Source organism: Spea bombifrons, chromosome 2 (genome assembly GCF_027358695.1).
Source record: "Spea bombifrons isolate aSpeBom1 chromosome 2, aSpeBom1.2.pri, whole genome shotgun sequence".
Classification (NCBI taxonomy): Eukaryota; Metazoa; Chordata; class Amphibia; order Anura; family Pelobatidae; genus Spea; species Spea bombifrons.
In genome coordinates, this window is record NC_071088.1 from 79,207,732 (window position 1) to 79,222,322 (window position 14,591).

At 36.4% G+C, this 14,591-nt stretch overlaps 1 protein-coding gene across 1 annotated transcript in view; it reads right to left on the reverse strand.

Annotated features, from left to right (window-relative positions):
• Positions 1-14,591, reverse strand: part of GALNT17 (polypeptide N-acetylgalactosaminyltransferase 17) — a 147,481-nt gene that overhangs the window by 3,811 nt on the left and 129,079 nt on the right. Inside the window, exons 8-10 of the mRNA XM_053454914.1 lie at positions 6,014-6,199; positions 4,101-4,238; positions 428-523 (exon numbers count right to left, since the gene is read on the reverse strand). Coding sequence (XP_053310889.1) covers positions 428-523; positions 4,101-4,238; positions 6,014-6,199 — 420 coding nt within the window. The remainder of the gene's footprint in view (positions 1-427; positions 524-4,100; positions 4,239-6,013; positions 6,200-14,591) is intronic.

Below are 14,591 nucleotides of genomic sequence, written 5' to 3' on the forward strand. Positions count from 1 at the left end.
TATATCTTACAAATTTTTATGAAGAGGATACTGCTGTGGTCGTAAAAGCTTAAGTAACTTTTTTTTCTGTCAGACTAATAAAATGTATCAGCTTGGACTAAAATACAGTTTTAAAGGTTTTCCTTTTTTGGATTTCAGAAGGTTTCGGACACTGCATTATCTTTTTTTTAAAAAGAACTAATGAATCCACTGCAGATGGGCCTTGGTAATGAGATTTGATGATACGAAGGCAGATCTAATGCCACTTGAGTGGTTTTATGAATGCTTGTACTTGATAAACAAGCCCCTCAGCTATGCAGTCACCACAAGCTCATTATTTTAGAATTACCAAGTCTATTACTGTTCAGTTGCGTAAATCTTAATAATGGTCTATATGTGATTAGAACTGAAGAACTGTGAACCATAAAACAAATAGAAAAATACAAACCTGAGGCCCCCAGCCATGACATGGGTACATTATTGCTGTATGATTTTCCTGTGGACCTTGGTCTAGACAAACATCCTTTGCTTTGTTGTTCCGGAGCTGTGAAAACATGTACATTGGTTTACGGGTTATTATGGCATAGGGTTGCATTTAAAGCTTTTAATTTTCACCATTTCTCTTTAAACATTGGACCGGTAAGTATATTGGAAGTGGTCTGATGTCAGATATTATTTTATTATGTGTTATTTCTTGAAAAGTATTACAAGAAAATGTTGACAGACTAAAAAAAGACACAGATAAAATACATTAGAATAAAAAAAAAATATATTTTCATAAAAAGTATAATGTAAATTATTGGTTGTTGTAAAAAAAAAAGGATGCTGTTAGGATTACAAAAAATTAAAAATGTACAATGAAGATTTGTGGAAATTGTTTTAGTGAATGTTTTTGATAATGAGTTGTATTGTAAATAATCTGAAAATAGATATTATAGAGTAGTTCTCAGAAATCGTACATATGTTTTTGTCGGCACAGTTTAAAACATAATTTAACAAAAACAATTTATATAATAGCAAAATCTTGTGCTGGATTCTCTCCATAAAATTGTCAACAGTAACATTTCACCGTGAAAAAGGCATGGCAAAGGTAAGTTCAAAGGTGTTGTGGAAATAATTTGTTTTCAACAGAACACGAGACATTTTATACCTGAACGTTCTCATAGGGTCATTGATGTCTTTATAGATGTTGTAGCTCTCTTCCTACCCATGATTATATTTACAGTTCCAGGAAAGGAGTACAAATGACATAGGAATTCTAAAATGTACAGTAGGCTCAATGTTTTTCTTTTTTAATTACTTGGGAAGTTTGAGCAGTGTTGTTTAGTGTTATAAGATTTTCACTCTCTTTTTATTTTTGATAGCAGCTCTACTGTTTAATTAGAGACAGACACAAAGACACAGTCACTTAATGACCAGGGCTTTTTTACGCTAAAGGATCAGACCAATTTTGGTGTTTTTTTTACAGTCTTTCTTTAAACATTATATCCTTCTTTCTCATTTAGTAAACCCATACAAATTACCGTATTTGCCCGAATATAGGCGGCACTTTATCCCCCACTTTAAGTCTTTAAAGTGGGGGTGCAGCCTTTAATCGGAGGTTTAGCGCAGGGATGCAGAATTCGTATCGCCCGACGCCCGGGACATGCAGTTATCTTTTTCATTTAGACCTGCTGCGGACAAGCAGCAGGGTTAGGAGCCAGATCCCCTGCAGCGCTGCAGGGAAACTGGATCCTCTTCTCCAGCAGCAGGTGCTTCTATGGTGACATAACCTACCGGTGCTCCACCATAGAAGCCCTGGCGGAAGTGCCGACAGCAGAGGTTCTCTACGTGCATAATTTTCACTTATATAAAAGGTTTTTTTTTTAGGATTTTTAAAAAATGTTTTAACCCCTACCTAACACTAAATATAACCTTATCTAATTCCCCACTAACTACCATATATATGAATTAAAATTCTAGATAAAAACCCCTTAGAGTCAGGTAAGAAATAAAAAACGAAAAGAAATACTTTTTTAAACCTAGGTCTTGGCCCCTAGGGAATCACTGTTACTTACTGTTTTCTGTCTCTTTGCAGCTATTAATCACAGTGAGAAAGACAGAGAACAGAGGCAAAGGCAGTTCTTGGAAGCACTTCCACGCATGTGATAACTGCTATAGCCAATCCGTGCTTGTGATTGGCTTTAGCAGAAATGTTCGATGTTACACATTGATGATTGTTTTCCTAAAGTTCTACATAAAAGTGCTTAAAGGAGTTTTTATGAATTTGATATGGTAAACATAGTTACAAGGTAAAACAAATGTTCTAATGTTACATAAAAATTAGCATAATCTCACCTAAGATTATCAATCACTGTTTCAGACAATTTAAAGGTTAAAAAATTACCAAAATATACATTATTCTCTCATAAAATTAATCAAAAAAGCTGCGTTATGCTTTTAGAGTTTGAAATATGCTACACAGTACATGGTCTGCAAAGTAAAGCATACCCATAGCAGCCATAAAAAGGAATAATTATGGATACGTTGATAACAGCAGAGTACATCAAGCAGAATTTTAACTACGAAAAAAGTTATATAGCTTTATGAAAAGCTCGATCTTAATGTTGTTATAAAAATCATCTGAAATGGAATCATTAAAAACATGCTCATTCAAATCACATTCTGTATATCTCCATGATAATTTACAAATCAACTTACCAGCCAGCTTATAACAGCACTACTTACATTGAAGTGCTAAATGTGTCCATAAAAGGAGTACAAAGTGGCTAGCTTGCCAGCTGTGGCAAATTACAGGTGCCATGGTCCTTAGCCACCCTAATCCAGGGAAACCCTTCGTGAACATCATAGGAGTTGTTCAGAAATAGCAGAAATGTGAGTAACCTACTGGCAACCCCTAGCCTAGCTTCATGTTGCTGCAAAATAGTCAGGACATATCGGAAGGTCCTAATGGGTATTTAGGCACAGCTTTTAAGGACGTACTGGTACGTACATTTGGTCACAAAGGGGTAAAAATGTTTTGCACTTTTAAGAGATGAAGATAAATCCCCTTTAATGCTAACATTCACCTTTCAGTTCACAGTTCAGCCAGTTTTTCTCCTTACAGGAGTAAACTGTATACAAAATGCAGTGAGCATCTGACACAGTATGGTATGGGCACAGTTGGCTCCTATAAGGTAGGAGCACTTGAACAGTGAACAGAAAGGAGGACCACGGGTTGTACTTAGCATAGCTATTTTCATGTAAAGTTTCCTTGCTAACCAAAAGCATTAATAATAGATTTTGTGCTCTGTATTGATACTGTCTTTGATTGCACTTTACAACATATATGAATCTGTTGTCTTTGAACAGAGACAATATATTGCATTCCTTACTAACATCATATAATTGGGCATTTATTGCACTATTTATGTCTCCAACTTGCAACATGAATCCTCTGTTTGTAAAAACTCTCTTGCAATTTTTGCTTAGATCTAAAAATATGTAATGACCATTTATGACCTTGGTGCATAACTTTGAAGATTGTTGCTTGATGTATTTTAATATCACAATTGCTTTGAAAAGAAAAAAAAACACAAGAATAACATTGACAATTTACCCTGTTGATGAGGGATGTCTTTATTGTATTTTGTGGCAAAAGTGCCCAGTTGTTTTTAGGGGGTGCATAGCAGCTGTCCCTTGAGCCTCCAACAACCACAGTTGCAGGTGGCTCAACAGCAACTGGGTCCACCACTATAGGGGGCCTGGGTGACCACTGGAACCACTTCCGCAGCTTGCCTCTTACCTCAATGGAAGCTTACCTCTGTAATGCTCGCACACTGGGCAACGTCTATTGCTTATGTTACGGCACATTAGCTAGTAGCTATTCAGAGCTCTCCCTCTTCTGGGGGTGTTGATTCATTGAACGGTAGGGCTAGCCAGTGGACAGGCCCATGTAGGGTTGGGAGTGGGCATGATCAAACATCATAAATAATCCAGAGTTGCAGGGAAGCAGCACTTCATCTGGAGACTCTTGGTCAAAATTATAAGTGCTTTAAACAGGTTTTGCAAGGGCTTTGAGCCTTTGCTTTCTTGAGTATTCATTGACTTTACTTATACTACATTTTTACACAATTAATCACCTCTCCGTATGCAATGGTGTTATTGTATCGTCTCATTTCTGGATAAACATTGTCTAAGTACCACTGGAAGTTCTTGCACTTCAAGCTTTTTCTTAAAGCTATTCTTTCTGATATATCACCAATGTCGATTCCTGGATTCTAAAAAAAAACAAAAAAGGAGCCATAAGAATGTAAATATCTATAATTATAAAATGAAGTCCTCATCCTCCAGAATATGTTGGTACTTTTCATATAGCAAAACCTTCTACAACAAAAAGTATATATACAGTATATAAGAGAGAGAGAGAGGAGAGAGATGAGAAGGAGAGAGAGGAGAGAATGGAGGAGGGGAGAGAGGAGAATATCTGTCAGAAACATTACATTTTACGAACCAAAAGTTAAAATGGTAGTAAAGTTTGTACAGTTGTCATCTTAAGTGTTTCAGTGAACAATGGTCTTTCTTGCCATACATTAGATTAATTCCTGCACTTTCTTTCCTTTGAGAGTATGGGCACTAGCAGTGTCCACTCACACTGCCATTTATCAATAATGTTAGCTCCTGTACTGTTAGAAGGGTAAAATGCACATTTCACACGTTTTCTGGGACGTTGCCAAGATGGGCAGTAAGACAGGCTTAAACAAGCTGTGATTAGCATTTTTGGCAGCATTCCCACAAAATGTGGTTAAAGTTCAAAGTGGGTCAAATACACATAACTGGTGCTGCTTATTAAGTATTGGCAAATACAGCAAAGCCTTTAGTTAATTAAATAAAAGTACACATTTCAAGGGGTTCTGTGGACCTCAAGCTTCTTTTGCTGGGACGCTGTTTCACGTATCCACCACCCCTCAGTAAAGTAAGTCTTGCTTACAGTAATAGAACTTTATTTTATTACATTTAATAAAAGTAAAAATCACAGGGGACGCATAATTAATATGCAAAAGACAATTTATGATTTCAGTGCCTGTCAGAATTTACCTCCATAGACAAGCAAGGGTTATATTATATTTAGGGCAGCTTCTATTGCAGGCACTAAGTGCACTACACCACCTCCCCTTTCTCCTGTTTTCTTCTCTACAGCACATCTCATCTCACATACTGACCCCCTCCTCCCCTGCTTACTCGCTATTCCCACTTCTCCTGTCAGCATAGTCTTCACTTCTGCAGAGGGAGATCAGAGGAGACCAGAAAACGGCTGGAAAAGGTAGGTGAGCAGGAGGGGAGGGAGGAGACACAAAGCAAATGGAGAGTACATGGTGCACATACAGGACTGAGGGATAACACATTTCATTTCTGAATAAAAAAAAATTGCCCCATTTCCGAAAGGGCAGGAAACGGAATTTGTTGAATATGTCCGGTATTTTTTGGAGGAAAAGGTGGAAACCCTAACTGTTGCACAGGAAAAACAGGCCGCAAGATGTGATCTGTGGCATGGTATGTAATATTCAAATACTTAAGATAACAGTTTTCATGTAAATAAGGTTTGCATACTTGTTTTCTGAAGTCAGTCACTGCCACATAGTAGAGTTAATGTTTTACAAGATTTACAAGACAAATATAAGCAAGTATAAGTATAATTCTTACTGGTGCAAGTGAAAACAACTTTCAGGGCAAAACTAAATATAAAAAACTTAAAACATAAAATATTAATTTAATTCAGCTTTTAATTACTGTATTCCAGTGACATGGAGGAAAATATATTTTCACACCTAAAGCTCACTATTTAATAACAGCAACTTGGCAACATTGATTAAAACATGCTTAGACACAATGGTTGCTAAAATCTCAACAAAGACGGAGGTTTTTTTTTTGATTTATAGAAACAAGTTCAACCTAGAAATATTTTTATTTAAAATGGTATGTTGTTCTTTTTTTAGTGAATGAAGTCCAGAAAACAGAATACATGTGAATTGAAATAGAATGCCATATACTGTACCTCTAATGGTAAATTCCAAGCAATATAAACATGAGATTTGTAATCATCCATCCAAACCTCAGCTACTCGCAATGCATTTCTCTTAGTGTAAAAATCAATATTATTATTGTACGGTTTTCGTTTGCGTTCTATGTGAGCAACTCTTGAACACGGGAGGACCTCCATGCTTCCACCACACAACCACACCTAGAGCAAAATAAAATAATAAAGATAAAACGATATAATTATATATTTATTAATATGTCTGTGAAACACAGATTCAAGTATAGATACCAGGTAGCTCATGCAAACATAATATTTTGGTTCATGATGACCTTATCAAATATGTAAAGAGGGACAAAAAAATTATATGTTTCATTGTCCTGAGAATATAAAAAGGTCACATTATTATTTTTTTTTTTTGCATTTTCAAACAAAACAGAAGTATTCACAGTCTTGAATAAGGACATTAAATACAAAAAAATAGGTAAGTGACTGTATGAATTCTCAAAGAGGACTTCTTCTTTTAAATGGATGGGTTCTCAAATACTTATCAAAATGAAACAGAAATGTTCAATGCCAGCCAGGTAACCATGCAATTCATTCAATGGAATAGACAATGTCAAGTTTCTAATTATTTCAGAAAAGAACACAATTATAGCCCAACTTCCAAAAAATTTTGTACAAAAAAAGAACAGCTTTATATCCTTGTCAGGGAAACATGTGCAAATATATTTATTAACAGGGACAGCCACGTTGACTTTCATAGAGTAATTTCCTTCTGTATTTATAGTGAATACATGTGGCAAAATACCAAATAAACCTGCTGAGAATAGCCGATTCTACCCTTGTTTGGTCTCATGGCTAGTTTGTTTAGTTTCATTTTATTGATTATGTTAATATATTAATATAAGAATCTATGCTTTTTTGAAGCTTTCATTTATTGTAGTTTTCCACGGATTTGTTTTGTGTTTCGTTTATAAATTCCATGGTTATAAAAATTCTATTAGCAGGTAGTTGTGATAGTCATGACTTACTGTTACACTTAAAGGGAGAACTGCAACATTACAGTCATTAGCATAACTATACTTATTTATTATAACAACCTAAAAATGTGTTCTAAAGATACTTGGTCTTTTTTTTTTAACATTACGGTTCTTTTCTATTAACGCATCCTTGCTCTGCAGAATGTTAATTATGAGATTCTATGCTTCTACTTTTCAGGTTGCATTTTCATGCAAATGACTAGAATATTGCCAAGGTTTTTTTCATTAATGTAAAATAAGAGACAATATAAATGAACAGGGCCGGCCCAAGGCAAAATGCCGCCTGGGGCGAATTTTAAAATGCCGCCCCCCCCTTCCCTTATCGTCCCTGCCACCCCCCCCGCCCTCTTGTACTTACCTTTCAGCAGTCCTGCGGCGAGTCTCCCTGTTCGGTCTCGGTGTCGGCATGTAATGCTGAGCGCCGGTAATCTTCCGGCACTCAGCATTACAAGCCGGCACCGAGACCGAACAGGGAGACTCGCCGCAGAGGAGAGAGAGAGGGGCGCCGAGCAGGTACCGACAGCTTGGTAAGCGAAAACCACTCGGCGCCCCTCTCTTTCGCGAAGTGCCGCCCCTTCAAAAGTGCCGCCTGGAGCGGTTGCCCCACTTGGCTCCATTGTCGGGCCGGCCCTGTAAATGAAGCATTTGTCTTTATGTTTTATAAGGCAATACATTTACATGTCAGTAATGGCAAATTGTGCTTGTTTGGGTTTGCCATGTTTCATGGGAGTCACTTTAGCTGCCATTTATCAACTCCAATTTGCAAGTTTGTCTCATAGTCACTCCAGCATTGATTGTATTCCTTACTTTTTTTTGTTTTGATGGTATGGGCATCTGCAGTGAAATGGCTCTAATAGTTTTACAAGATCTTACAATGCTTTGAAGGCAATGCTCCTCAAGCTTGTTTATGGTAAACAAGGCCAGGTAGGAAGTATCTAAAACTAGGGACATCTCAGATATTTAACTAGAACCCACCAGGGAAAACCAAGTGCAAGGATCAGAAATAACTAAAAAGAGCATATTTAACATATTTACTATCATAGTATGAAATATTCATGGACTCAAGCTTCTGCCAAGATGTGAAAAAACACTTAATGGATCTCCCAGCCGATAGAACTTGCACAAAAATATATCTATTTAAGAATTAATCATGAGATAAATGCTTTGATCACTTAGCATTACTAAGTTTAATTTCTTGTGTTCAGAAAAACAATATTCAAAATATTAAACATGTATGGAAGAGCATGTTTTGAATGTGTTTAATACTCTTCAAGTATGTGTTTATCAAGCTATTACCTTTCAATTATATAAAAAAAATACCACGGTAAAACTTTTCAGCAGTGGAAGTAATCAAGATGCAGACTAAAAGGAAGAATTTTCAGGGCGCAGTGGTAAAACTGATAAACCATTTGACCTATTCTCTTGATACTTAATGTCACCAAATGACTTATGAGTGTCTAACCACAAAGCATTCAGATCTCTGCTGCTCAAAGACATTATCCAGGAAGAGACAAACTGTTAAATGTCACAATGTTAAAATGTAATTGTTTTTAAAACTAGACCAGTCCTAGGTCAGATAAATAGCCGTAATTCAGTTCAGTGCTTGTACATTATTAGGAAGACAAGTTATTTAGAATGTAGCCTTAGTATTTTAAACTTCATGGCGATTTCACTTTAGGAAGCTGCAATTGAATAAATAATGTTGGGCCAGGGACACAAAAGGATAAACCTTTAAGCATTTTTGTCAAGAGAATAACTACATTTGAGCTGTTTTATAGTAAAATACTTTTGTAAAACACAATATATGTGGCTATCACAACTACATGAGTGTGTTGGATATCCCATTCCAAAACCATGGAAAAAAGGCACTGCCCTATAACAGCCTCCACTCTTATGGGAAGGCCTTTCACAATATTTTGTAGTGCATCTGTTGGCATTTGTGTCCATTCAGCCCAAACAGCATTTGTGAGGTCAGCTTCTGATGTTGGACCAAAGGCCTGGCTTGCAATACAAACACTGAGAAACAACCCCAGACCGTTATCCCTAATCCACCAAACTAGGTGGAGTGTGATTCATCATTCTTGAGGATGCTCTCACAGCTCCAGAGTCCAATGGCACTGTGCTTTACGCCACTCCACTTGCAGTGGACTAGGGCAGATCTAGCAGGGTCGAAATTTCAGGAACTGACTTTCGGAAAAAGTGGCATCCAAATGCCACATTTAAAGTCACTGAGCTCTTCAGTATGACCCATTCTATTGCCAATGTTTGTCTATGGAGATGGCATGCACATTTGCTTCATTTTATACATCTGTTAGCAATGGTTGTGGCTGAAACACCTAAACTTAATAATTACGAGGGGGTCCACATACTTTTGGTCATAGAGTATACTTCTTTTGGCACTTCATCTTGTTGCTTGGTGGAAACAATTTATGGACCCACACTAATTTTATATAGAATCTTAACATTAATTTAGGATTAAAAAATATTGAAGACTGGCTTTAACATCTTAATAATTATTACAGATTTTGTATATGACATTAATGAGTCTTTGATATATTTAGTCCACCATGTAGGGGCGAGCACATTTTAATTGTGTGAACACATACTCCTACCATCTGTGCATAGCACAAGATAGTAATTAGTAGACCTCGTAATTCTGCTACCTACAGCATTTAGTTTTAAAAGAGCAGATTCAGGGAGTACTCTTGGTTTAAAATGTTATCACCTAATGTTGTAAAATTGCACAATCTCCAGGGATACAGAAGGATGTTATACCAGTAACCACTGCCTTTTACTGGATGTAAACATATTGTCAAGGGAGGATGCTTGTAATCTCTTAATAAAGTGGTATACATTAGCAAAGATTTCATTTAGCTAAAATGTAGTGTCCTTAAAAGTTGCATAAAGGGCAGAGAGAGAGAGAGAGAGGGGATATAAAGTGCAAGCCAATCAATGCATATGCTGTGCTAATCAAGTAAAGTGAACAAGAATACTCTTGCTTGCCTAGTTTACCCATGATCACATTTACCTGCATTATTCTAAAATTCAGCACTGTCCTGGAATTCCCCACGTTATTAAATGATATCATCTGTTCTTCCTGATGCCATGGTTTACTGCTGATTATAGATCCCTAAAGGGGCTTTGTGTATTAGAACTTGCATCCTACAAGGACACATTTGATGTACAAAGCAAACACTACATTAAAATTCATCATACAATGTAATACTCACATCCAACACACCCACACACACACACGTGGGCATGGAGTTAATCTTTACATTAAACAAGCACATCGTGATTAATTGATCCATATATTTGAAAAGCACGATTAATAAACAACCAGAAAATCTAACCTAAAGAACAGCTTTTGAAATCTGTAACAGTAGTTTTTCACATAAGGGCTCTTGAAATTTGAAAAAGCCACCTTGCAATCTATATTTTATAAAAGATGTTCAAGTTACTATTCTCAGTCTTAGTGCACCATAGGAAGTCTCTGTTGCACAAAGAATATTAACCACACAGACCTACATATGTCAGGGTACTGCGGTTTATTGTTAGTTGCTGCGATTCTTGCTCTCTAAAGATGTCACAGCTGGAATTTATACTTTAATTCGTGCCGCAGAACAAAATCCCTGTAAAATTCATTTTGTGCCGTGTCCTCACTTCTACCTTATTATAAGTGATATTTTTTGTGGCCTTGGGAAGTTGAGAAAACAGCTAGATACCAAATCTGGTCTTTAATTCTGTATCATTTTCGACTTATGAGAAAATCTAAGTGAAACCAATCAAAGTTTACTACCAGCTACAACATTAAATAGAAAGTACACCAGTTTTGCGGTTAGAAATATGAATTTACATTATACAAGTATCGGGTTTTTTTTTTTTCAAGCTTCAAAATCACAAAGCTAGCAGCACATAAGTGGTTTATAATCATCGAAGCTTTAATGTTGTTGTCAAGGAATGCAAATAGTGAATAATGTAATATAACCATCAAAAACTTTCCTATTCCCAGGTAAATAACAATTTTGAGTAATAATACCAACTCATTTGGCATTAATTGATCTGCATAGCAAAAAGGGAAGCCATCAATGAAACAGAGTAAGGTCTTACTGATAGAGATGGTCCCGCAGAATCATCTATGGTCGAAATGCTGAGAATATTTTCATAAAATAACTTCTCATGAGAAAAATATTTTACCAGAAGGGTATTATTTACCAAAGGCTAAACTGTCTACAGATTACAAAGCATATTAAAGGAACACATTTTACCGCAGCACTACAATAACATACAAACAGAGCAGGGAACTTACTGATTTGCATTTGGACTCTCTCATAAGGAGCAGAGGGGACCTCCAGGCCATCAGTCCAAGAAAGCTTACAGGTACACATACAAACCGTAACTTACCAATTTTATAAATGGAATACGCAATCTCTTTCTTATGGCATCGATATGTCCAGCCAGTCCCTACCACTTGCTTAGACTAAATTTTACATGACCTTTTCTAATGTATTCATACCTATTGTAGGTAGGCTACTGAAAATGTATACAACTCTAAAAAACACATCTAAACTGATCCAATAAAGCCTAAGGGTACAAAATGAAACAAGAAGTATTTAGTTGATGTGGCACAATTTTATAGTTAAAAAGGTAAGACAGTTTTACAAAAATGTAAATTAAAATGGACATGTTTGTTATAAAACAGTTAAAATAATCTCAGAACTCCGAAGACAAATACAGTTTCCTATTAATTCATAAGGTATGTTACAGGTCCTAGATTATAATTTATATTATTGGGAATAGATTGTGTAGAAAATGTTTCATAGGATTGTTCTTCATATTTTTGTTATTTAAATGCTTGGTAAAATAAGCAGTAGATGATGAGCTGCTTCTATTTTCAGACATGCATGGTAACGTACGTATTTTGATAGTTGTCATGGCCTTTAGCAAAATGTTGTGTGGGTGCTAGCATATTTTGAAATCTAGAATTATATCTCAGAATGAATAGAAATGGTTTGGAAAAATACATTTTTATAAGCCAAGACAAACAAAACTAAATTGCAATATACAAAAGAAGACTAAAACGGTAACTAAACAAGAAAATTAGTCCCAGAACAACTTTTGATTGCACCATTTCACATACAAAGATGTTATGTTTCTTGCACATTTCACTGACGCAAAGAATAAATAAATAAGGATACTACTGATCAAATGGCTCATTTAACCAAGGGCACTTATAAAAAGTGTATTATGCAGGAAAGGAGAGATTTTGCAGTATATATATATAGCATTTTCAATAAGAATCCCCAAGTAGATGAGCCATCTGGTCAGTCTTTACAAACACCTCTTTACATAAATTGCTTAAAACCTATTATTTTCAAATGAAGGGTGTGTAAAATAGATATATCCAGTTATCATTTGGTTGTATTACAATGAAAGTGTCCAATTAACAACAATAAATCAAATAAATGTTTGATACCATATTTGCTCGAATAAAAACCAAATGCTAAGACTAAGACTAAGATCCAGATCCACTGCAGCGCTGCAGGGGACCTGGATCCTCCTGTCAGCCAGTGGACACCTGCGCAATACGTGCAAACAACCTCCGCTCCTGCCCAGCACGGTGTGACATGACCTTACAGCCCTCCGTCAAAGAAGCCCCGGCTGAAGTGCCGGGCAGCAGCAGAGGTTGTCTACGCATATCGCCAAGACGTCCACCGGCTGTCCCCACTAAAAAACTGGTCTGGAGCACGGGGGCAAGTCTGGGGATGCACTGATAAGTCCGAGGGGGGGAGGGGCAGAGTGACATTTAGGGGGTATAAAGCATATCTGGGGGCAGAGTGGGAAGGGTGGCAAGCCTGGGGGCAGATGTGCATAACTCGGGTCAGATGTGCATAATTGAGGGGGGGGGGCAGGTTGTCAAATAAAAGGAAATAAAAACAATTAACAATTAATCTTTCTCAATCATAGTTTTCATTAAATATGACAAAATAGTTGACATGTAAATTAATATTTACTAGTAAAACTTTTTTCCTATAGGGTAGTCTTATATTCAGGCTTTTTCTTTGTTTCCTAAATTAATATTCAAATTTTAGGGGGGTCATCTTATAATCAGGGTCGTTTTATAGTCAAGCAAATACGGTATGGCTCTCTACGTCTGTTTAAAAGTGATCAATCCATAATTACATATAAATATGACTAAAACATGGAATCCCTCATTATGAGAATAACATAAAGCACCATTTATTCTAGGTAATCACAGTGCTTTTCTCTTCAGTGTTCTGCACACAGCGCTGGCCTGGTACTTGATTAAACTGGACAAATTACTTTGTTGTTTGGTGATTACACTGCATTGGTGTCTTCTCTACCACTATAATCATTTCAATCATTCATGGCACTGGTAAACTTTAGGTGACCCTGATATTCAAGTACACATTGCATTCTGAAACATGAAACAAGACTTCTATTTCAATGCATGCACTACAGGATATGTATTTGGGAACTTCTGTGAGTCCTATTTAGCATCTAGCAAACAGGACTGAAGACAACAAAAATGCCTAGTGGAATGTTGTAGCATATACTTACTTATATTACTCTCCCAAGAGTCAGTTTTACAAATGTTGGGGGTGAGGGGTCAAGTTAACTAAATTCTTCCCTGGCCAAGAATCTAACGTATGCGTTAATGTACATAGAACAGGCTTATTTAACTGCTCTTGGATGTTGGTCTGAAATATTAGTTCAACTCAACTAAAAACTTGGTTCTGAAATGTAGACAGAGATACTAGTAAATACAAATACATTTCCCCCAATAGCTCTCAGGGCAAATAGTGCTTGGACAAAGAAAATGAGTAAATTGTGTCTTGATCATGTGATCACGCAGAGCTTCGCATGAGAGTATGATCAGGCTGTAGAACATGCACTGTTTTATAGGGAACATGTTTTTGTGTCAATAACTTTTCCACAGCATTCGGCACCAGCTGCAAGTAGCATAGCTCTGTCTCTAAGAAGACCTACATACAGTACAATAGTTGAAGTGATGATACAAATACATGAGTCAAGGTCAATTAGAGGTCTCATGTGCTTAGAATACAATCACAGTCAAAATCCAATGCTTCAGTGTGTAGCAGTGAGGATTACAGTTGGAGTTCATACCTTAAAGGGATTTTTTTATTATGTCCGTACCACACCACATATAGGGTGGAATAGAGGCATAATCCTTATGCCTTTTAGTTATCTAGGGTTTTTGGGAAGACTTGCTTTCTTAACCTCTTAAGAACCAGGGCTATTTTTACACTATAGTACCATAGTGTTTTTTTGTGTTTTTGCTATGTCTTTCTTCAACCGCTATTTCTCCCTGTCTCATTTAGTGTACTCTCACAAACTATATGTTTTTTTGGGGGGACAACATATATGACATTATTTTTTTATAATTAATAAAAAAAAAACATGTATTCACAGTTTTACGGGTACAGTCGTGTGAAAAAGAAATTACACCCTCTTTGAATTCTATGGTTTTGCAGATTTGTTCCTTCGCACGTCTAAAAATTCGGTAAATA